General features: G+C 40.9%; 1 protein-coding gene across 4 annotated transcripts in view; it reads right to left on the minus strand.

The window, feature by feature from the left end:
* ITPR2 (inositol 1,4,5-trisphosphate receptor type 2) overlaps positions 1 to 25,812 on the minus strand; it is a 268,298-nt gene that overhangs the window by 234,066 nt on the left and 8,420 nt on the right. For 2 of the 4 annotated variants that reach the window (XM_055809374.1, XM_055809373.1), the window contains exon 2: positions 1,762 to 1,832. The exons of 1 other annotated variant lie outside the window; for it this stretch is intronic. In XM_055809374.1, coding sequence (XP_055665349.1) covers positions 1,762 to 1,832 — 71 coding nt within the window. Of the gene's footprint in view, positions 1 to 1,761; positions 1,833 to 21,206; positions 21,226 to 25,812 lie in introns of those variants that run through there. One more of the 4 variants, XM_055809375.1, reaches the window with a different exon arrangement.

Genomic DNA, 25,812 nt, shown 5'->3' on the forward strand with positions numbered 1-25,812 from the left:
GAAGCACAGTCCTTGCATTCCCCCAGCAGCAGAAGACAGCTGTATCTCTTGTCAGTGTCTCATCCCCTTCTGACATATGATCTATGTACACATGTACTACTACCACCACTGATGGCATGCCATTAGCGCTGAGAGTTCAATAACCTTGCACCCTGGATCAATGTGCCCAGACCTTCTTGATGCTGTTGAAATAACGTTTTTTTGTGTGTGTGAAAAAATTCGGCACAGAACACTATCAACTTTTTCCTTCTTTGCCTCTTCACGTTAGGGAAGAACATCACAGAATTGTGTAAAAAGAACTCTACTGTACTGAAGTTATAAAACCAAGCCCTCAATAGACAATGAAAAAATTAAGGTTGTCTTTTTAACATTTGTTCAGCTCCTTGATTGTAGGCATTTGGATGTATTCTGCAATTACACTGTCACATGCAACTCTTTTCCAGTGACCTCTGTCTCACCTAGAAATCTGGGTATGTCCTACTCTGGGAAGAAGTGACAGAAATACTATCAAAAGAATCACCATCTGAAATTTTGTGCAACCTGGAAACTGAATTAAACATGTATTTGCAGGCAGCAAGAGGGTGAAATCACAGTTCGGTAGCCTGAAAGCCACACTGGAGAACTAGATGCTATCCCCATCTCTGCTATAAAGTGTTCCATGACACCACACAAGTGACTGAAATATATTACTATTAGTTTCTAAGCACACATCCTCACTTTCTCAGTTTCCAAGATCTGCCAATGTGCTGAATGCTCACAGCTGGAACTGGAAGTAACTGCTGATGTTTCCTGAATATATAATGGAAAAAATCTCAAATACTCTGGGCAAGCAGAACTTCAGTCTCTCAATGTTTTAAATGTAACTTTTTTACCATAATAGCATATACATTACAGTATTAATAAACATTGGTAATAAAATAAGGTTAAGAATGTCAGTGCAACCTCTTGTGATAGACACAAGCACACATGAAATGCGTTTCCCTTGCTCTAAACCAGGCAAGCCACCATAACTGTCTATCTCTTAACAGGTGTGAATCCAAGCCCATTTAAGCCAAAAGAGGTCTGGACCAGGTTAGTAAGACTAGTTTGGCACAGCTAGAGCCAAAGGCTTAAATCAAGACTGAGAGCTTTTATTCCACCCCCACCCGCATATAAACAGACAGAACTTCTGATACCACAGGAGTATTTTTTAGCACTCAAGAAGTAGAAACCGCATGTTTTCAGTGCATTGTTATTTTTTTTAATAAGAAAAACAGCAGAATCATCCAAATCTACAAGGTCATGTCTAAGAAAGCTGAGAAAAGTCAGATGCGGTTTTAAGCTAAGCAAAACAAAAGGCTGACAAAATATTTGGGGGTAGTCTTTAAAATGCTGTCTTATCTCTAAAAAAAATAAACCAGCAACTCAAGTAGTTTTGAACCTCATGAGCTTGTTTCCCACTTACAGTAAGAACAGGGCTGGAGCAAGGAGCTGGTCACATAGCAGGGGATCAGCATTTAGTGTACGGAACAGAGCAACCAACTCTTGGACTACAAGAAAATTGGTCTCTTTCCCCACGTTTTCTACCTACCCCACATGCCTTTGCTGATTTGGTATTTAGTTCTCAAAATCTGTTATTCACATTCCAGTTTGAAACTTTGGCAATGTGTTCATAAACCATGAAGGTATCTGGGAAGTTAGGTGTCTGGTAATGCAAAGTGTCCAAGGAGTTAGAAAATGCCTCAACTGGTCATTAAAAAAACATTATTCCCAGTTACTGACCTCTGAACTTCTTTGGAGGATTAGCAAGGTCACCTGCCTCTGGCTGAACCACACACCGGTCATCCACTAACCTATAAAAACAAAAGTTATTACACTTACTAAAATATGCATTTAACATCACTGCATATAAATGCAGAGACATACCTGTCACGCCACAGATAAAGAAGCTTACACATTTCTCCAATTTAATTTGAAAAATACCTTAGAAACGCCATTATTCAGTTACTAAGCATAACCAAGAAAACTCCACATTTTCCTTCAAGAAAGAGGATTTCTTCTATTGCACTAAATTATAGACTGTTTCAGTTAAAGTCCCTTTGTTACACCGTGTACATTGATGTTACATGTAAAATTCTTGTTTTCTCTCATTAAAGCCCATTAAACCTGAATCAGAAATAGTTTGTTTTTCTGCAGCTGTCAGATTTTCTCAGCTGTTACCCTAGAGCATAATCATCAAAATCAACAGTCTCTGAGCGACTTAAATGAGCCCTGGAAAAAGACCTCGAAGAAAAATGTTGGGAAGGTACACTTGCATTTGCTACAAGAAAGGATATTTAAAGCATTATGGGTTAGCTTGGCCCTACACTTGCAAGCTGTCCCATGCCTGCAGATTGCTGCACCCCACCAGGGACTTCTAAGGGGATGCACAGCAAGCAGCCTTCACGTGGGTACACGAGTATATATATGTGGATCTGCTGACACTTATCAGGACATGCAGGGTGGTTTCTCCAGTGACTTGTTGTTTCATAACACTGTTTTGTCTAGAATTTGAATCTGGAATTCAGTAAAGCATCTTGGGTTTTATTCTTTAAACATTCCGCTATTCTTCACCATTTCCAATCTTTCCTCTGAGGAGGTATGTGGAATTAAGATTCAGCTCCGATCAAAACTCATAGGACCACATTTTCCTTCGCTGAAATGAATAAGCATTTCGTTTAATCCACACCAGAAGATCTAAATAGCGAATCAAACATATTTCTCACAGTATTTTAGAAGTTAAATAAGCAATCAAATTCAAAAATATAAATTGTTAATCTTATCACAGAACCTCCTAAACATAAATTCAGCTTCCTTTCAGGAAGCTATCCTGTAAATAGTCTGCCTGTTTCAAACAATTATTCAGGAAAATCATGTTTAAGGACACACCACTGTCCTGCCACTTCACAACACTCTTAGCAGCATCTTCTGTGGGAGGTTGCCAGAAAAAGCACAATTTGGGTTCAGCCAAATACACAGTACATGCATTCCGTTTTCACTGAAGTTGGTGAAGGCTTTGCATCTACCCACAAGCACAGCAAGACCCGTGCCCCAGCATGCCCATGAATTTTCTACCTCTAGCAAGCTGACTGCTGACAAGCTGCCCACTGTGGTTGCAGCTCCCAGAAACAGAAATGAAAACAATAAAGAATTTTGGAAGTCAGCAGCTCAGATCTTATAACATACTTGGATGCAAACGTGAAATGTCAGTGAGGAAGGAGTAACAGTTCCAGAAGCAGGCAGGGGACCTGCCATGGGCTTATGGAGTTGTGTTTTTCACAGTCTAGGTTAGGCCAGGCTTAACAAGAACAAAGAGAGGTTTAACAGCAGGACTTAGGAAGAGTCAGCCCTGCAGGATGTCCTCTGCCTAAGATGTAATGGGCCTAAGCTTCCTATAAACAGCACCTAAACCCTGGAGTCCCAGAAGAAACAGGGCTGGAAAGGACGAGCTTAACAGATTGTTTTTCAAAGGACTTTAATGTCAAGAAGTACTCCCCCCTCAACAAAATCCCTCAAAGGCTTTCTGAATGAACCCATAAGGTTTGACCCTTAAGCACTGTCAGGACGGAGGACAGTACATTGGAAACTCAGCGTAATTCATAAGGAACATCTTGTGTTCCTTAGTGACAACTTGTGCACTCTCATGACAACTATAACTGTGGATGAACTGCAAAACTTTCTTCATGGAGCCACAGCACTGTACCAAAAGCCATATAGAAAACAAGGTGTTGGTGCCGAGAAAAGCAAAGAAGATCTTGCACACTCTGAGTCAGTTAGCTGCCGTGTTCGAACATGTTAGACATCCAAGATTCAGAAAATAGACATTAAACAATATCAATCACTTTCATTTAAGCATTCTCTAAAGGCACAAAGATAAGGACCATAAATGAGTTCTACGATCATTAGGAACCCAAGACATCAGGCAAGACAAAGGAGAAAGGAATCCCTGCTACTCCCATCCTATAGACATGAAATGACAGCACAGAAGATTGACCTGTAGGCAGGACAGCAGCGTGGCAGACCAGAAACATCATCTCCTGAGCCCTTGCTCAGTGCCTCAGCTTTTGACACCTTCAGACAAAAATCTGAATAAAACATTACTCTGTCGATATAACAGTCTTCCACCAACTGAATCCCCAAAATTTCTATGTAATGACGTTCATCCTGTATTCCAGCAGTATATCCTTCAAAGAGTTCAGCAGTTACTTGTTACTGTAGAGGTGCTTGTTACGGTACTGTAGCGAGAGCTGAGCTGCACACGGATGCAAGACTTCAGCCTGTTCTGTAGGCTGGAACAGAAGAGGCTCTTCAAACACAGACAACTTCTTCTGATACACAATTCAAATTATTCAAATCCCACTTTTTATACGGAGCCAAAAGGCAGCTGTTGGTTTGTTACTGAAGCCTGCTAGGTGGCTGCATTAAACCCTCAGTAATTCACAACCTTTGTAACCTGCAAACAATCGGTTTGAGATGTGTGAAACCAAACAACGGGCTTGACTACAAAAGGTCCCGGGCACCTGCAGCTTCTGTCAGACCACAGTACAGTGTGTTTTAAGATCACTCGCTTGCTGGTTTGCATAGGAGGCCAAAGTGCACCAGGCAAGACTTTTCTGATAAAGGCAGAATTTACTATATTATACCATTAAATTTTCAAGCTGTTTAAAAACTGATCTAAATTATTATGCCAACATTCAAGCCACTGTACGATCCAAAAAGCTTTGGTAAACTTCAAAGGTTTAATTCTTCAGGTGGACTGCAGACAATACTGCTTTGTGCCCTCCGTTGTCATTCAGTACCTGGCAGGTACGACACGACTGCACTTCAGTTTTTCATATGTTGGTAGCATATAAATGACAAAGGAGTTCTCTGCACATGTATGATATGAATTTTATTTGTACAAGCTCCTCCCTGAACCCAATAACTATCTGGTTTATGCACAATGCCTCCAAGTAATTGTTGCACTGCCTCAGTAATTAAGTTGTAGTAGTTCACTGGTGCCTAAGAATAAATCACCAGAAAAGTCAAAATTATAATTACAGCCCTGGACTTTATGCATACCCCTTTGTATTCAGTAATTGCAGAATTAGGGTCTGAATGCAACAACGTTCATGGGGTTGCTTGTCAGTGAAGCCAGTGAAAGTTTTTCCACTTGCTGCAGGGGAAGCAAGGGCAGTTCCTCACCGTGCCTCCACATGTAGCCAGCCTCAAAGACCAGCAGGTATTTAAGCCATTAAGATCTCACACTACAGTGCACAAAGCCACATTAAACAAGAATTGAATCTATCTAAAGCAATGCCTAGGAGTTAAGGTGTTCTTCTCAGCAGAGGCAGGGCAAAAAAGCAAAGGCAGCTTTCAACTCTTCTGTTAGCATTAGCCAGGATAGTGCACCATATCATGTGAAGTGGTCAAAGCACAAACTTGTACAGAGTCCTGCACCTATCTTCCTCTCCTTTGATTTTCCCCAATCATTTGGTGGGGTTAAATCTGTCCTTTCTCACCACATGCAAAGCCAAACATGGGTATCAGTATTCAAGTCAGTAACATCTTGCAGCAATTAATTCCATGTACAAAGTGGTACCTGTGTAAAAGTATTTACAAGCAGTTTCAAACATAGCGCCTCTCATTTTTGTTGTTTCAGCAACAAAAGGACAGGATCAACTTCTCCCAATCATTTGTATTCAGAAGTTGCCTAATATAAACAACTTCAAACTTCCCATACAGCTTCCAATATTGCTCTGCTCCCTGGGCACTGGGCAGAAGCGGGGAAACAATAACTTGCAGCAATTCCCACTAACTCTTTCTACAGGGTAGAAAAGCAGACTTCATAGGGACTTTCACTGAAAGAAAAAACAGAATGAGTCTGCGAAGCACCACTGGGGACTTGATGCGGATTTGGGGAAACAGGAGGAAGGATGCAGTGATGGGCGGAGCAAGACTAAGAGATAGCAGTGTTAAATGATAAGGCAGGTATGTTGGCAGAAAAGACTACTGGTACCTAGGTTTACAGGTATGAATCATATATGCTGGATGAGTATTCATGTCCTACAAATTCCTCTGATTACCTAACACAGGCTAAAAGTAAACACACCAAAGGTTTCTAGGAACTCGCAGATGTAGCGCAAGGGTCAAGGAATAGTTGTATAGCTATAATCCTAGAAAAACTGTTCACAACAATGAGTTATCTTAAATTTACTACTGAGATACAGTTGCATTCTGGAAGAACAAAAAACAATTTAAGAAAAAAACAGGAAAGGAATGATGAAGGGTTTCATGAATTTTAGGGCTCTTTCATAATATAAGATGCTTTTTAGATTGTCCAAGAAAGCAGACACATAATACTCATTTATACTAGCCTTTTGCCCTCAATTAAAAAAAAAAATCAACCTGAAATGTCTTTTGTCTCTTCCTACCAACAGAATTCAGCTTTTCATAGCAAATACTATTCAGCAAAACAATACCTAAACAGACCAGAAAAAACACACATGAAACAGACTCTCATATACAAAACTAGACATACATGTGTGTGAGTGACTTGTTAAAAAATGCAAGACCCAGCTACTGATGTCTAACTACCATAATGCGCAGGGGTGAGCAGAAGTCAGCTTGGTACTCTTTACACATATGTAGAGTATTTTACTCCTCAAAAAGCTGAATAAACTAAGCTAGAGACAATGTCTTTAAGATACTCAGTTGCTCAGCTTTTACCCTCTTAACGGCATCATCATTGCATAGATTTTCTGAGCAGCTTAAGGCCTGACAGCAGCAGAAGAGGGGACAATGTTGACAACAGACATCAGCAAGAAGAGCTGGACATTTTAATTGCCAGTGGAGCCAAGCAGTATCTTTGTTCAACATCAGCTCACAAATCAAGCTGAGGTTACATTCCAAAGACACATAACCTCAATGCTCCTTTACGAGCAAAGAACCAGCCCTTTGAGCAAAGGACCAGCCCTTAAAGCCTCCCTCCCTTTGCTCCTCAGACGTCCCTTCACACACACAACGTCCTTATCAGAAACACTCCTCCAGAGCACTTTCCACCCAACATGCTTCTTCCCTTCCTAATGACGGCTCTCACCTACAAAGCCTCTCCCACGCTCCACACATCCCAGCACACAGTAACCACTCGGGAAGAGAGGTACTAGTCATATCACTAAGAAGCCAACCAGTAACAAACAATAGGTTATTAAAATTTTGCTGCCCTGGAAATCAAGCATCAAATACCTAAGTGCCAAAACAATCAGGTCCACCCAGTTCTTCTCCAAGTCCACCCATTTTTCATTTCATTGAGCCTCTTATCAGGCATTTAGGTCAGCCCACTTCTTGCTTGCTTCAAGCAGTCTCCTGCCAAAAGTCTACAGTCATCATACCTCACCCTTCCCAAAATGTGAGTTCATACTCCTTTTAGACTACCAGGCCTGATTCAAATGATTTACAGCTTTATGACTTAGCTCCACTGTATGAAATTTGTCCTTTTTCCTGTCTCTTTCCTTTCCAAGGCCAAATTTTTCATCATCATCTTTTCACATCTGTGGTCTCTCTCCTACATTAACCCCAGCTTGCACAGAAAATAAAAAGACCCCTCCTTGCACTTACAGCAAGGGCTATTAAGTTTCTGTACCATTTAGGAAGGTTCCACATTAAAAATCCTTTTTGATAAATGGGAGGATTGCAATACATGATACATAAATAAGAACTGCACTACATGCCAATGAGGTGCAGGAGCACAGGAGACTAGAAAGTCTGACTCCTGCGTGCCTCAAACTTTAGCAACATTATTCTTTCCTTTCAGAACAATTTTTAATTGCTACAAACACAAAACAACGCAGGTTGAAAGAAGCGATTGAATTAATACCTCTACTCTGGGGAAAAAAATATTTCTATGCATCTAAAATATTCCAATCTTCTCACAGTGTCTTAAACAGCAGACAAATTTCACCATAAACCATCCTCAATTTCAAACATGAATGTGGGTGCATTTTATCTGAGCTACACAGATCACGAACACTCAGCTATTCTCACCATGCTGAAAAATGCTTGTGTAGGTCACTTTGAATCATATCATCAAATGCCATGGAGACAGAGGGCAGAAAGCAAGATATCAAGCATATACTGGGAAACAAAACAACAGCATGGAAGTAGGCAGCTCCACATTTGCACTAACAATTGCATTAAGAATCAGCCCTCAAGTTTTTTTTCCTTATCTGATAGTACATCCATATATTCCTGTAACCATACCTGCAGGCTGGCATGTCGGAGGGGAAAAAAAAAAAAAAAAAGAAGTTTTTCCTGTTCAATTAAGTAATTCAGCTATAAATCCTGAATGTCACTTTGTTATTCTTTTGTAGTGCATTATATTCAGTCATGATTTTAGCTTCAGAAACCTGTTCAGTAGAATTTGCTTATCCCTTTCTGTAGTTACATTTACATTTAAATCATGGTGCAAATTATAATAGAGTTGAAATGAATTAGTACAATATAATAAAGTGTTATTTGGAGATTACAGTGGAGGGGAGAAAACATGCTTCTTAGATTTTAGTCTCAGTTTTGCAGTTTTCCTGGCCTGCATAATAGGTAAGTCATTTATGCACAAATGAAATGGTACTGAGCTTAGCTTGGGCATACTAATTTTTGCCAAGTAAGTAACAGTCACAGTATTTCAAGATCCTCACGTCAATACAACATACATTAAGTCACTTTCCAGTGGCGCCAAACACACCTATTTTCCACCGTCAAAAGGGGGCTTGGGAGGTGGCAGTGGGAGGAGGTGTGCCAGCCCTCCCCACCCAGCTCATTCCCCAGTCACACAAAGTCCTGCTACGCTTCTCCGAAACGGTGGTGTTCTGCTCCCAGGCTTGTTTTGGCTTCAGCATGTCTCAGTACCTTTGAAAAACAAATTACATTCCCATAAAACCAAGGAAATGTCTGATTTTCTTCCTTTCTTTGGTGGCTGGCTTTTTTGGGGGGGTTTGGGTTCGGGGTTGGTTTTTTTTTTTTGAAAAGATGAAAAGTAAAACTCTACCATACAAGTATGTTGTGATAGCTTAAAGGCATTTGATAGAAGAAAATCTTGCACATGAAAACATACTCTTTTGGACGAAATTTGTATTAAGACATTCTTTTAAAGCTAACACATGGAAAGGATAAAATGAGTATTAGGAAAGCTTTCTGAAAACAGTAGTGGCTTGCAGAACACAGACCCGCTAACAATATGCATCACTTGGGAGATTGAATAATTTTTCCATTACTAACATTTTCTCTCTTGGGTGAAATCTTGGTGCTCTCTAAACTTAATGACAAGATTTCCACTGATGTCTCTGAGGCCAAGATTCCACCCCAATGACCCTACCTTCCCAAAAGTGCACGGGATGGGGTGAAGTGTTTAAGTAAGAAGCACAAGTCAGCACCAAATGCATGGCTATACTGGAGACTCTTCAAAAGAAGGGAGCCCACCACTGCCACCACCAGCAAGCTCACCACTGCCAAATCAAGTTCACCTGGAGATGCAGTGGCACGTGCCATTCTGGTAGCCTCAGTTCAGCTCTGTAGAGCATAAGGTATCTAGCTCAAATCTATCATCTGAGATCCTTTTTCAGCCAGGACTGAGACAGGCACCTCCAGAGGGCAATAACAACCTACTCGAGGGCAAATGTGTGAAACAGGAGGATGAAACATCTTCTGGACACAGCCTTCCTCTCTCCTTTGTCTACTGGCTACATGTGTAACTTTGAGATGCCTATGCTTTGCCCAAACACATTAAGTGAGACCCCCAACCATCTCAGGATGGAGGTACTAACATCCTGCAAGGTTTTCCTCCTAATTCAACCGCAATGCCTGGCAATTTTTCTCTGGCTAAGACACAGATGAGAAACCCAGGTGGACCTGCTTAAGATATTCCTCCTGCCCCTATCCACCTTCCCTCTGTGCACTCATCAGCAAAACAAGACTGATAATAACACTGCACTCTTGGAGGTGCACACTCACTGCCAGGTTTCAAACAACAAAGATTAAAATGTTATGTTAATGTATCTACAAAGAATACGCATCTCCAAGTCTGCAAAGTCTTCTGCTTAAAGACAGCCAGCATAACCCACAGTATATATTTGAGGATGAGGATTTTTATGCTGATGCAGTTTGTCTCAAAAGATTACAGCCACTGAGGTGCAGTGAAACAAAACCAGGAAAATCTCCCTTCAGTTTCAATTAAGCTCACTCAACAATTGCTCACAAAGACAGTTGTGAAGGGTCATTTTAGTTAATGGTACACAAGGTGAAGAAGGTAAAGAAAGCTGTATTAATTATTACAATTGTTAAAACTGGAAATTTATTCATTTCAAGCAAGACTTTGAAAAGTGGAACGTAGCAGAAGTGAACAAATGTATTCTAATACTGTAGTTCTTTGAGCATGTTATCATACATTAAAATCCACACACATCATCATCTGCTCATCAGCTGTTCAACAGTCTATTTGAAATATCATCCCACATACAGTATTCATCTGAGGCTTTATATTCATGTTCTTCAGGGCAGAGGCCACATACCACAAACATCCATGATTTATCCTTGAAAATCCTTCATTTATTTTAGGAGCATCTGAGGTGTTCATCATCAAAGATTTTAAGTACAATCTCACTTCTGCGGCTCTCCTACTTAATCCTTACTCCAACTAGCTACACATTGAATGCAAATAGGGTAATAATAGTCTAGGGTTTTGCCCAAATAAACACGATGCTTAGAAATAAAAACAGAAAATCAAAATGTAGTATGTAACTCTACTTGCCTACACCTTACAATTACCCATAATAGGCCTGCTCCTAAGCTCTCCCAATGTAAAAAAAGCATGGATGAAGTAGAATTACTAGGTACGCTGATGTAACATACATTAGAAACACTGACACCGTGACCACTGTTAACTAAAAATGGGATTTTCAGGACTATGCAAGCCTGTATCTTTACATGAATTTTACGCATGTAGTTGACTATTCAGCCCCTATCAGACGAAGTAGCTTAAATTTCTATGGTACATAGTGACTTCAGAAATGAGGTCCTATTAACAGCATTACTGGTTTTGAGACCAGTGGACACGCAGAAGTCATTGAGGGGTTACCTATTCAGCCGGAGACAGCAAAGCCAGCAGCAGAATTCTACTTCTAGCTTTCACCAGAATTTGTGCTTTTTGCACAGCTTTGTCCTTTGTCTATAGCTACATTGGACATATTTGTGAATGTCCTCTTGAAAGGACTGTTTTGAAGAACTGCATGCTAATGAAAGGAATCAGAAAGGCTGAACTTTCCACTGTTAACGCCATTTAATGAAAACAAAGAGAAAGGTTTACCCAGTAAAATACTGTTGAGAAATGCCAATATCTGTCCTGTGATCAAAAAGTGACGTCAACATCAAAAATGGTAATGAAGACGTTCACACCTACACATTGAAACAGCAACACTTGTTGTATAAAGGAAGCATAAGCAAAAGGAGAGAATTAGGAAATTTACATTTGCCTGAAATAGCATAATGTAAAAATTCTGTTGTTTAAGTAGACAAACCAGCCTCATGATACTGTAAGGTCTCTAATGAACCTCAACAATTTCTGGGATAATAACATATATATAAACACATACATACACAAATTATCAGTCCTGCAAACACAACTTGGAATCTAGATCCTGGAAATCAAAGCAAGTTATTTTTCCATCTTGTAACATAAACAGTAGTAATTCAGCTGACCAGTTGATGTCACACTATGTAATATTGTGCATGGAAAATCTTTCTTAATCAAAATGCTGACGTTTTACACATTGTGTAGTGTTTATTTCACACAGCAATGGCAAATCATACCTGACCTTTTGCTAAAGTTAAAAAAAGTCCCCTTTTTCAGATAATGTAGATATCAAAATACTCTACCACCTTTGTTACATGTCAGGATACCAAAGAAAGCACCCATCTCATTTCAGAGGCCTTCAAATGGTGACAAGTCCTGAGCTAGTGTGAACATACGGAATTCCACGGAAGTTAGTCAAGCAGCACTCTTCTACAGCAACAATGCATCTGACCCAGTGTTTTTTATATTCTTTCTTTAGTGTACCTTCCTTTAGTTGCCCCACAGCTGTCTTCCAGGCCTGCCAGCATTATTGTGTCACCACAACCATGCAACACAACCTGGGCCCCTACCAGGCACAGCGCCCTTCCACATGGCATGCCGTATGCTGGCACCAGGGACAAACCTTTACATTAACATTAACACTCCCCAACCACTTTCTTGCCGAGGCAGTGCTCTGGAAGTACAGTGCTGCCTGGTTTTGCTTTCAGATAAAAGGAGACAGCTCTCAGTCAACAGTGTAACCAACCATCAAGCTTGTACCCAACATGTAGTTCAGCTCCCAAAATCCTGTTGCTGGTTTCAGCATTTCAGCATTCTGCCTCCAGGGACAATGACGCTGTTTGCAGGAATTCACTGAACTGAGGTCTGCTCACCCTTTGATATGTGTCCAGCTCTCACGGACGGTAATGAGAATTATGCACAGTTAGGAAAGGATAAGAGAGGACTTCAACACGTGTCCCTGTTCTCTCAACAAAGGATTTTATTTTATTTATTTTCCTTTCGCAATGGTAAATGTTTATGAATTTTGCAGCTGGGCTAGGTATTTTTGCATATTCTCTTTGCTTTTCTGTTTCTTCTGCAGCAAGTTAAAAAACACTTTCCAAACAAAAACCAGCTGAAAAATTACAGTGGCTCTTATTTACTTGTTTTTAAACTGAGCAGAGCCAGTTTCCTACTGGGAGAGATCATTCTGGGAGCTGCTCCAGATTCTCTCAGAGCTTCTTCCCAGTCGCTGGGAGCAGCTCTCGGAGCTTTTTGCCACACCTACACCCAACCTGTACATGCTCGCTGAAGAGTTACTCGTACCAGCACTAAGCAGCAACCTGAAGAGGAAATGCTTGGGAATGCTCCTTCCACAGGGAAAGGAGCTGGGAATCAGGAGAGTCAAGAAACAGTAGCCGTAAGCAAGATGGCAAAATAGTAGCTTCTGTGCAGGTCTACAGCCATGAAGGTAAAGGTAGAAAGAGAGCAAATGCATTGCTGTGCTACTTGAGTGTATCTTTCATAACCAGTATTTTAAAATGGGAAAATGCTGTAATAAGCAGTTCGAATCTCAAAACTGTTTCAGACCACCTTTCCCAAACTGACTACCAAGCAGGCTGACATCCCCTTTGGTTTTAATGGAGTGAGGCTATACTCACAACAGCAAGAGCGGCTATACTCACAACTCACAATGCCGAAGAATGCTCCCAGTATCTGAAGCCAAGCAGAACAGAAAAACCCACATCTACCTCAGCAGACCTCAGTGTTCAAGCCAGGGTGGCTGCATACACCCCGAGGAGCTTCCAGGAACCCTCCAGCTCCATCCCTGCACAAGGTCCAGGGACGGCCTTAGTGCCAAAATCACACCGGGAAACACTCTTAGCAGTTTGCTGGTACAGACTATTGCATCTCACCATGCCAGAACACAAGAGTACGTGTTTGTTTCTTAATACAGATGTAGCAGAAAATTCTTTTAATTCTCTTGACCTAGTGCTTCCACCGGCACTCTCAGTACTTATGCTGTGCTGGGGCAGAATGGGATTTGTATCACCACATAAATATCAGAGTAAAGACCAGTGAACACCAAAAAGCAATGACAGGCTGTGCTGTCAGTTGTCCAAATGTTATATCACCTACTAAGGTGTGTCTTAACAACAAATTCTGTTACAAAGAAAAAAGTTTGGCCTTTTATGTTAAGGCCCTCCAGTTCTGCAGCATTCTTTTCAGCTGAAGGAAACGCTTCCAGGTCTCCTTGTACGCTTTATCCTGACACCGTAACAGATGGAAAACACCTGCAAATAATCACTTTTTATTTAGAGAACTGTAGTCCTTTATCACTTACATACACTTACTGGGAATTAACTGGCAGGGAAACAAATCACTTCTAGAAAAGCCTGTACTTCAGCGATACGGTGAGTGGAAGAATGGCATCCACTTCCACTTCATTTTTCCTTTCAAGTGCATTACTGCTGCACACACACTTATTAACACTCACATTAAAATCCCATAAAATCCATGGGGTTTAAAGATGCAAACTACATTTTACCTGGAAAAAAGAAGCATGGTTCTTCCTCCTGGATCAGTGAGTGGAAAGCACTGTTATTCTCAAACACAATCGAGGCACATACAATGCACCTTCTCCCTCCTGTGCTAAACTATGTATCTCATACAGCAAAGGCAAACCAGCTTGAGGGTTACAACTAACTTGTGCTGCAAAAGTTTTTCAAGTCAAAGCAACCAACTCTAGAACTGTGATGCTATCACACATTTTGTGGCAAATTTGTGATTTTTGGTATATTTTCTCTTGGTCTACTTCCTGATGCTGTATGAATATATATTAAAAAACCCTCTACTTTCATTGAAAAGGAAAAGAGCATGTGTTCCTTGCTGTCACCGCTGCCCAGAGAAACGTGAAAAATGGCCTCCAGCTCTGAAAGCTCAAAACCCAGAAGACCAAGAGAGCAAATCCCTGCATGATCACTGTTTTTAAAAACTCGCAATTTTTCAAACCCCTCTCTTTTGTTTGTGAGGGATCTGACTCATAATTTTCAGAGACAAACAGGAAGCACTGCAGACATCTCCAAGTGTTTCCTCTCCACCCTCCCACCTTGGCTTTTACTTAACTTCTGGACGCTTTATTATTCCTATTGCTATACGTTAGCAACAAAACAGCGCTGCTCTACACTGGCTCCAGCGTTCTAAGATACATGAGACCGTCTTTTGCCCAAATCAAAGGGAAAGGCGCCTTTCCTCCCCTCGACAGGACAAAGCGAGGCTCTCACACAGCCCCCCTCTGCACCAGCTGAGAAAGGGAAGCCCTTCCACCATGCTTCGCGCCACCGCAGCCTGCAGCATGGCATCGGCAGCCCCTTCCCAGCTGCCAGCCAGGGCAGAAGCCGGCTGTCGGGAGGCCAGGCGCTGGACATGACCCCCCAGCACCTCCTCACCGGGGGGTCCCGCCGAGTGGGACTCGGAGCAGAGAAACAGGATGAAGAAGTGTTGAAGGTAATGTGCCAGGAAACCTTTTTTACCTCACTCAGTTTATTCACTGCTTCCTTTCATTGTATATATGGGGGAAAAAAAATCATTTCCCCTTCTCCATTCACCACCAGTCCCGTCACGCTGCTGGGCCCGCAGCCGCTTCGCGCGGGCTGGCAGGAGGCACTGCGGAGGGAGGGTCCGGCAGCCCCGGCTGCAACGGAGGAGCCCACCGGGGTTTTTAGCTTGCCCTGCTACAGCAAGCAGTTTTCAATGACTGTAGGTGCCCGACCCTCGAGAGGCCTCAGCCAGCAGGCGGGCGGGGAAGCTGCAAAATCTGACCGGTGAGAAAGGCCAGCGATGGGACGGCGCCCTGACAGAGCTCCCTGACAGGCCTCAGGGGGACGAGGCATGGCAGGGCAGGGGTCCTGCCTGCTGCAGCGCGGGAGGAAAAGCAGTATGAGCAGGGACAGGAGAAAGGAAAGGACCTGTTCTGAAGAAGACCATGCAGCTACCGCAAGGAACTGGAGCAAGGTGAGAACGTGCTGGGGGGTGGAGCACACAGACATCGTCACTTACTCCTGCATGAACAGCTCTCGACCAGTGTGGTGGGGACCATGGAGGCATGCAATAGGAAGCCACCTGTTTCCCTTTTCAAAGATGTCAGCTCTCTGAGACTACTTTACTTTCTTAATGGGAAAAAATAAATAAATAAATAAATAAATAAATAAATAAATAAGGGGAGATGCATTTTAGTTAGCAGCTTTTCCCAGGAAGAATATGTTCCACCTTTCAGGGTACTTCATGTATTCCATCTCTGTGTGTCAGTGTACGGACTTAAATGCAATTACAGGCAAGCCTGAGATCCTGAGGTTTATATCCATGCCACCCCGGTTACCACACTGATTTTGACTGAAGAAGCAAGTCTGCCCTGCTACTGGACAGTGCCTTTGCAAGAGGAACCTGGACACAAGAAAAGCATACCAAAGTTCACATCTAGTTTAAAGTTAAACAAACTCATTGGTGTACACAACCCCCATTTAAAAAGCCCTGCTAAAGTCAATCTAATATTGCGCAATAATATTCAACACAGCAAAACTATTCTACCCTTTTCCTTAGCGCTCCACAACCCTTTTGGACACATTATCACGAGAAGTTAACCCACTGCCTGGCACATTAAGATTAAAAACCTGCTCACTGCCTTAGCTACAACTCCCTATTCATTTGTGCACAGTAAACACTACTACTTGGCTATAAGCTGATCTGAAAAGATAGTACAGCACCCCACCCAAAAATCAGCTCCATTTTTATCACCTTTCCAGATTTTATTACATAATCAAAAAGCCAATTGACTATCTCTGTGGTGCAGCTTTGTGTTCTTTCTCCAAGTCAAACAGCCCCACATTGTCTGGGATAATCTCATTCACTCATAAACAAGTAGTCTGCTGTATTTTGATTAACACTTCCGTTTAAGAGGACATCGAGATGCTTCAGCCTGAGTGGCAGAAGGTCTGGCATCCTGCTAAAAGAGACATGTTCTTCTCAAGCTTTTTCTCTGATTGGAAATCAGAGCTGCCAGCCTTACTCCAAGTTCTTCTCTAAAGCAGAACTCTCTATTATTTTCTCATTTGACACATGGAAATAGAACAGCATGTGTTTAGGTGATGTCTGACACTGTTTTTGAGTTACAAGACTCATGGATCACAACATTCAATAAAAGGACCAAGTTGACCCAAATGCAGGAAGGGACAAAAGCAAACATTGCACTAGTTCATTCATTTCATGTTACAACCTTTCAGACTCTGACTGTCTCTAAGCAACAGTCAACTCCGTTAGCACAAATAATCTACTAAATTGTTTAAGTAGATGAACTCATATTGCTTAGAGAGGGCTAAGAAGCACTCATATAAACTGTTTGGATGGTGAACAGAGATATGCAGCCACTGATAAAAAACAGCTTGCAGAGTAAACACATATCCACAGCCCCAGTGGTTTGAAAAACTATTCACGAAGTCAAAAGGCACAATAATCTCCGATACAGCAGTTCACTCGTAATTTCTTCCATCAGTATAGTGCCCTAAATAAGACATCAGAAGCTACTTGCTCTCCAGTGATCAATTAAGATATAAGCTGATATTGGTTTAACCTAAATGGTTAATTGTTCTCAGAAAAATGGAAAGCAGAGACAAGGATTTATTCCGCTGCATGTATGTGCTGCTTGCTACTCTGGCAACTTAAAAGGAGTACAAGTCGTTCCTGCACCTCACAATGTGCAGTTTATCTGGTTGGTCTGCAGCTTTGTGTTAGCAATTATGTAGACTGGAAGTGAGTTTGAGCCTTTGTTGTTTCTTTTTTCTAATCTTCAATCTGAAGAGGCTTTAGAACATTTTTTTTATTTTGACCTTTCAAGTTTAATTTTTTTTCTAGGAAACAAGCACCGAAAATAACTATTTGTTTGTATATAAAGCTCTGTGTTTATACAAAAGAAAAGCTTGTATCTAACTTGTCATCCTGAAATTAGAAAAAAGTATCACAGCACTTACACTCACCAAAATTGTACATAAGTTCCTGCCAACTAACTTTGTACAGATCTTGTCATAGCTATGGAGCACATTTTCGACTGGCATTTGGATCAGATTCTCTGCTGACTTACTCTGGCAATGCAGTGCCCAGAAACACTTGACTAGCAAGTGCTCAATTCACCATCTGCAAGGGATTGCACAAATATCCCACTTCCCCCTCCTCTCAACACACGGTAGCAGAGGTGGCAGAAGTGAAATAAGACTTCCTAGCTCCCTCAGCAATCCCCTCTGGCCAAGACCCCTGTGAAAGCAGTTACTTTTGTATTAGGGCTAATATGAATCAGAAACACAGACGCACAGAAATTCATCTGGCCCCTCAGATGCCTGTTTAGGGTTGGAACATCAGCCTCCAAAATGAAAACCCATCATCTCCAGAACAGTGAGCCACTAATCAGCTGGGGTACCGTTGAAGCCCCGTCTATTGTCTCTCCTTGGAGAGTTCAGCCTTTACAGAAAGGATTTCAAGTAATTTACATCTAATACCGTCATAAAGAACCTGTCAGCATCTTCCAGGCAATCCTCAGTCCCTTCACATGTACTGTCTATCCTGAAAGATCCTACCTTCAATCTAGAGACTGGGTAGTGGTGGAGTTACCAGCCTCCTGAGATAAATCCCTAACCTGGGCAAAGACCAGAGCATCTTCTTCCTGCAAACTAACAGAAAACCAAAGCTCATTGGCATCCCAAGACTCAGAATCACTTAATTTTTCAAACTACCCTAGAAGCAGAAACTGTGCGTAACAAGATAGACTCTTTAGTGATAACAGATAATCACTTGTTATCTACTGTTTGGGTTGTGTGGACCCCTTACTGCTCAAATTTTCTCTTCAACATCCTCCCACCAACCACACAAAATGCAAGTACTGTGGCAAAATCAGCATCAGTGGTGCAAAAGATACCCTGAAGCACACCACTGCCAGCACAAACTGTTCTTTCAGGATTCCAGAGCTCTGTAATGAGGACAACATGGGCTTCTTGCTCCTCCACAACTACACAGTACATTAAATGCTGGAAAAGAGGAACCACAGTGAACCACCTCAGGCTGCAGAGACCAGAGACCAGGACCAAACACCACATGGAAAGAGCTACCACATGAGAAGAGCTACCAGCATACTTCACTGAATGCATAGGAAAAGAGTCCTCCCTCTTCTCCTTTTCAGCTAAACTAAATAACCTACCTGATTTCACTCAGAAGGATTCAGTGCCATTTTACATGGAGAAGGACCAAGAACTCATAAAAGACATCTAAGGTCCAGCTTAAAAAACAAGCTCTCAGATCTGATCCCTCAAACTACCATCACATAAAAGCATCCTGTTCTTGAGCAAAACCAGCCAGAACACAGAAATTCCAAAACTCCTTCAAACGGTAACATCATTCACCAACCTAGATACCCACAGCCAAGGTGCAAAGACCATTCTGACAGTATTTGAAGATACCTGAAGACATTTCACCACTCAGGCAAGTCTTGGAATATAGCATCTTTGGTATTCCCAGAGGAATTAAGTGATCGGAAAGAAAAGCTGACAAGATACTTCCAGTCCTTTCAGGCTAAAGACAAAAAATGCTTCTAGTTCTTCTATGACCTCTGCTAAACTGAGATACTAGATGAAAAGCAGCTGCTGAAAAAATGCTTTCTTTCACCCCAGCCTGCTGGAAATCTTCATTTTCTGGTCTTGACATGAACTTGGTCTCTTTAGTCCACGCACTTGTCACTACAGACTAGACTATTATAACACATGTATCTCAATCACATGCAAAAAGGAGGCACAAAGTGCAACTGAGACTCATTTCTCCTTGATTCATTATGTCTTGCTCACATCCAGTCAATTCCTGGACTCCATATGCTTTCCTGTAAAAATGTGTCCAAGAGATCTTCCTGTTCCCAAACAGGCTTAAACAAGATTTTCCTGTCTAGTGTTTGATCTTCTGCACAGTCCACATCACCCAGATTTCCTTATTATAAAGGATATTTGCTTTATATTGAAACAAAATAACTTCTGGAGTATAATTCATATTCTCATCCACTCCTGTTTTAAGTCCCTCAAAGGCAATGGAATACAGTGCTCTAATTTCCTTGCATCTATAAAATAAGGCAGTAAAAGGTATGAGTCCATAATGATCCTTTCTACCACACCCATCAGACTGTGGACACGCTGAGACAGTGCTTCTTTTAGGGAAGCCTACAGCCTCCAAGATGTAGCGAAATTTGAACTTTTCCTCTGATCCATAGATGGCTTACTCTTGACTCTAAATCTACAAAAATCATTCAGCAAAATCTCTTTTATTTCCAGTGCCCTTTGGTTCCTGACTTCACAAGCGTCGGGCGATTTTGTGAAGTCAGTCATGACTATGTGAATGGACAGTCATAACTATCAATTCTCTGGCAGAAAAAAACCTAAACTCTTCAGCAACATGCTCCACTGATACCACCACAAGATACTGTTGCACTGAGGTCCTCTCTCTTATCTGTCTTGCAAACATCAATTTCCTGCACCATTTTCCACATCCTGCTTAACATTTCACCAAATTGTATTTTTTTCGAATCAACTGTGACTCTTGTAGCCCTCACAATTTCAGCAGTTTCAAAGCCACGATACAATTTCTGACCAAATATAATGTCCTATGTACTATCTCATTTCTAAACTCCAAGCTTGCCTGATATGACCAGAAAACCTTGATCTTGCCACTCTGAGGGGATGCTACAATTTAAGATGATTGCAAGAGCCAGTTATGTTCCCAAATGTCCTCCTGAGAGTTGTCTGCTCTGAGGTCCAGTCAGGGAACAATACATTCTTCAAGGGGATGATTCAGAAGGTTTTGCATCTTATGAGAAGCAAAGAAAAAGTGATCTCTTTTTGAGTACAGCCATTCCTTGGAATAATCCTTTAATCTTCTGCCTAAGGCAGTATCTGCAACTAGCCTCCAAAGAGTTCTTTTGGGTGAGGCATCAAGGTCTCCCTGCTGCTCCCAGATCTGTGAATGCCTGTGAAAGCACAGCCCTATTAACTCCTACAACCAAAGGTTAAGCTATTCTCCAGAAGCCTCAGCATAGTCCTGACCATGTATTTCTTCCTTAGATGATTTAGAATGAAAATGTCTGAAATTTTAAGCACCAACAGGGATTCTTTCCAAGTAGTTCAGAAATTTTATCACACTTTATCACATTCTAAACTCCCCTTTGTCTTCTCATACCTGTATTTCCACACCTGGATAACTGATTTGTAAAATAACTGATCTGCAAGATCATTTCTAATGATCAAGCTAAGTCTCTGCTGAGGCTCTACATTTTGTGGAAAAACAGATCAGGACCACAGCACATATATATTTGACGTTCCCATTGACCCACCTTGCTGTTTGAGAGTGGGTACATTGCCTGCTCATTTCCCAAACTTGTCCAGACAGTTTTTAATTGCTGCCCATAAAAGGTTTCACTTTCACATGCAAATCATCATTCAAACTACCCACTAGGAAACCTCTTTGCTTTGACTCCTAATGCACCCAGTTCTTTTTTCAGATAACATTTTTGTTATTGCTTTAATTCTACCTGCAAGGCTTCCAGTTCTTGTACCAGAAATCATATCAATTCTCTCTGGTCTTTTTTGAGGCTGCACGTTTTTTCTGTGATTGTTTCTTGTACCATGGCTCCACAAGAACATCAGTCACAAATTTCCATTTTGGAAGTTGGATCCGTCTCATGATACCACGTTATTGTTGGTCATAAGTAATGATATCAGTTCTGGAGACTTAAGGGCTGCTTCCACTATAAAGAAAAGTTTGAGATTGTGTCAGGTATTTTCTTTATCATTTATTCAGAAAGAATTTATAAATTCTTGTTTTCCTGGACACCGGAGAAATCAAACAGCAGGAGTTTCTTTTATTACAGTTTGCAGAGAGAACAGCACTCTCATAGCACACACTCGTTTTTATTGTCCTTGGGTCAGCGTATCACGTTTCCTCTGGCTGTGGCTGAGTTTTTGTCCTATGTTCTCTGCACTTCTGCTCACTTAGGCCTGTATAGCTTGTCTTATCGATTATGAATTTCTTTCTAAGAAGGTTCTTGGGTAACATGACTCAGCTTTTATTTAGGCTTTACCAAGTGTATGTGCTTTGGGTGGTGACTTCTATTGCTTAAGCTATCTGGTTGCAGAAAGGACAAAGGATTTTATCTTGCACTTCCATTACAAAGAACAGTAATTATACTTACCAGTGTCAATGAGGTTCCACCCAATGTATGAGCATGACAATAATGCCAGCAAGTGTAAAACTCTTCTCAGCACATTTGTTTTTAATAATAAATATCATTCTGCATCTTTAGATACATACTTTTTAAAAAAGTTTGACACATGGAAATTTTAATTAACTAGTTTTGTCACAACTGTCTTACTCCCAGGCTTATCATGAGATATACCAATATAAAACAATTTGTGCAACTTCGCAATAAACATGCTACTGGATCAACATTTATAAAAAGAGCACTGGCCAAGAACTTGGGAGTCTTTGGTTATATTCCACGACTTGTCAACGACCTTGTGCAAATCGCTCCTCTGCTTGTATCCCACCCCTTATTAGAGTATTTCCCTTCAAATATACGTTAGGTCCATGGTTGAAAACTCAAACCTGTGCTCTCCCAGCTCTACTCAAGTAAAATGATTCTATTAAGAGCAGCGTAATCACAGCAACCAGTTTAATCTGCCACAGAAAGGAAATCGACCAGATGAAACAGTCCTGTGGACCAGCAATTTAACTCCACCAGCTAATGCACAGTACAGCTTTAAATGAGGTGTTCCAATAGAACTGAACTTTACAAGTAATAGTTTCACTGTATCCTAGATATTACATGGGGCGGGGGGAATACAGTAATTGGTCATTACATTCCCTGGCAGAAAAACCTGTTCAACTACAAAAGTTAATACAGACAAGATTTATTGCCTGCCAGGTCCTGACCTTGCCTTGTTTTTGCAAGAGGAGCAACTGCTAACACAGACTGAGCACACCTCTAACCCAAATCCTGCAGCTGCCCAGGGTCCACAGCAGTGCCCTCTCTGAAGAGTGAGATGCCTGCCTCTGAATGGTTTCACGATCAAATCCTAATCCATCTTTTACTAGTCCTGAAGACCTACTCAAGAAAGTAGGAATCTTAACTTGGATCCTCTTTAACAGGTTCTTTTAAAAAATTGCCCCTTGACATATTTGCAGTTTAAGTTTACAACTTTGCAGGTGTAGGACCTACATCTCAGACCACCTGTACAGGAAATAACATCATGGAACTCTGTCACTATTTTGTTAGTTACTTTTTCTCAGTAAAAAGAACATATAACAAGCTATCACCTACAGCCTTACACAAATGTATTACTTCCTCACCACCAACAACAAAAAAATCCACTAAATTTTCTGTATGCTATTTAGTACTTTTATCATTTAAAAGCAAGGATTGTTTCTTCTGTATTCTAATATTTTTTATACATAACATGCTACGATGACAGCAATGATATATAAGGATACCTACAAAGATATTTGAAAATCTTACTTGAAACTTGGACTTCGTATATTCACTGAAATAGTCAGCTTTACTGTTCTTAGAGCAATACTAAAATCCAAAATATTTATTACATGAGTTCATTACTTATAAAACCTGTTTTACAGTAAAGCTTGACTTACTAAATTCTATCTTTAACCTGAAAAGCATTACAGACATTGCCCTACTTGTATTTAACATCTGCAAGCCTGATGTAAAACCTTACTTTAGAATGATGGAATTCCACAAAATTCTCCACTTAACCCTGACTTTTCAGCTCTCTGCAAAGAGTCAAACTCACTGGGCCCTGTTTTTATAATTTCGAATAGGAGTGAAGTCTACAGACTAGCACCCTAACAAGTGGTAGATGGCAAGAAGACAGTGTATTCAGCTGAAATTGAGTCTACCGCAGCAAAAGGCAATAACCTATGTTGGAAATTGTCCAAGGTATCAAAGTAAATACTACTAATAGGCAATTAACCTTTTTCACTCAATGCAGTTTGCTAGTTTGCTGCTTTTTTTTTTTTTTTATTGAAGGAATATTTAAAAAAAATGTTTTAGGTAGCCTTAAAGCTATTATTCTTTGTTTGGAAGAATGGAACTTTAGTAATGCATTTAAACATTTTTCACCACTCATAACTGTACAAATATCTGCTCTTAGTGTTTCCAAAACTGATATAGCCTCTTTCCCAATACATTATGTGTTTTCTCTCTTTATTTATTTTTTCTGAACAATAAAAAAAATATTAGCCCGATTGAAAAGGTGACTGAGAATATTTTAGCAAAGCACACTACTGTTTAAGTTATCTGGAACAACTAGGAAGCCCATCAGAAATCTAAGCCCAGCTACCTTTAAAATGAGATCAACAAGGTCACACAAAAACACTGTTTCCAGTTTCAGGTACTCACATGCCATTAGTTAGGCCCCCCACTTGAAAGCAGGTGCTCTGACTTTAAGTTAGTGAAAGAAAATCACTACTAAACTCAGGGAATTTCTTACACACATTTCATTTGTTACCATTGCTGATTTCAAGCTTTTCTCCACATCTGTGTGGAAGAAGCCGAGGATATTGAAAATTCATGGAGCCCTGGGAGTTGGGACTTTACAAATAACCTCAGGTATTGCAAGATTTAGTACAAAACCACACTGGTCACATTCAACTTAGCTGCCCTCTGAAGCTGCCTAGTTACATTTCCCGCACCACAGTGCTCAAGATGATAGAACTACACAAAATTTCACAGGCATCAGGAAGCACGCACACACTGGAGCCAGGCAAAATCCCCCACACTGAAATGAAACATATCCTGCAGCGGTGGCTGGGGATGCCTCGGTGGCTTGTGCCTGCCGCTGCTCCGGTTTTCATCCAAAGCACCCTCAGGAAGCAGGCAAGCAGCTGCACGGCTCCAAGCCTCCTGTGCCTGGCCTGGCTCTACTCTGCACACAGCAATAGCAGCACAAGTTTACACTGAACTTTTAACTGTGTGCAGTAGGTATTAAAATCTGGGGCTTACCACAAGTTTAAGCAGTTGTTTTCCTAATCCTGTGACTGCATGCTTTCAGCTGCCCCTGCGACATTGATTAACTTGTACTGTTAAGTGCAGGGGGAAAAAAAAGCTGTTTGAAATTCAAACGAGTCTTTAAAAAAAAAAATCAAGATAAGAAGTCTAGGCATTGTATCATAACAAGTTTGTGTGTTTTGAGATTCATATTAAAAGCCTTGTTTCAGGGTTTGTTTGTTGATTTTTTAAATTATGTTACTTTTTATCTGCCAAAGGTCAAAGAACAAAAACTCGATTACTGTTTTCATACCAATTCTTTGTACAGAGAAAAGCTTAACTTACAGCATCAAACGATAGCAACCACACTTGGATATGCTCTTCTAGCCGCCTTCTGCTAAGTGATTTCATATAAATTTCAACTTCATGCTTTCACTCATGTAGCAGCAACAACATGAAGGGGCATTTTAAATGCACTGTCCAAAATTTATTATCTACAAAGATTAGTAAATTATCACAATTCATTATATATAACCTTATTTGTTACAAAAGCATTGAGCGTTACATGCGCTTAGCAAGTCAGCCATACATTGAAAACAATAGTACAGGACCAGATCACTAAGGACTGTTGTGCTTTTACAGAAAGAATTGCATAAGGTACCACAGGCAGTATTTAAAATGCTATTTCTTTCTGAGGAACTGACTTTGTAACTTGGACATTCTCTTGGAGAAGGTGGTATTACGCATTTTCCTAACAATACCAAAAACCCTGGGGAAAAGATATCAAATATTCAATTGTTTGAGACCATACTACCCTCAGCACAGGCCTTCACCATTTGAAATATCAAAGTAAACAGCAGCAGTGAGAAGCTGACTTATTCCATGTGAAGTAATCTGAAAAGAAGACAGACAGTTTGGCAGTAGCTTTCATAGCTTTTTCTGTCAGTAGGGGACTGCAGATCCCCCAGCAACTGTCCATCTTCTGTTCCTCTTCAGCCTTACCTCCCTTCTAACACATGGTGCTTTTTAGACCACGTACATCAGTTACTGCCCCACCACACACACACACCCTTACCTCTTTCCACGCACCCCTGCTCTGCTGATTTCTCTATTGCCTTACCCTACGTTCACCACAAAC

Source organism: Falco peregrinus, chromosome 6 (genome assembly GCF_023634155.1).
Source record: "Falco peregrinus isolate bFalPer1 chromosome 6, bFalPer1.pri, whole genome shotgun sequence".
Classification (NCBI taxonomy): Eukaryota; Metazoa; Chordata; class Aves; order Falconiformes; family Falconidae; genus Falco; species Falco peregrinus.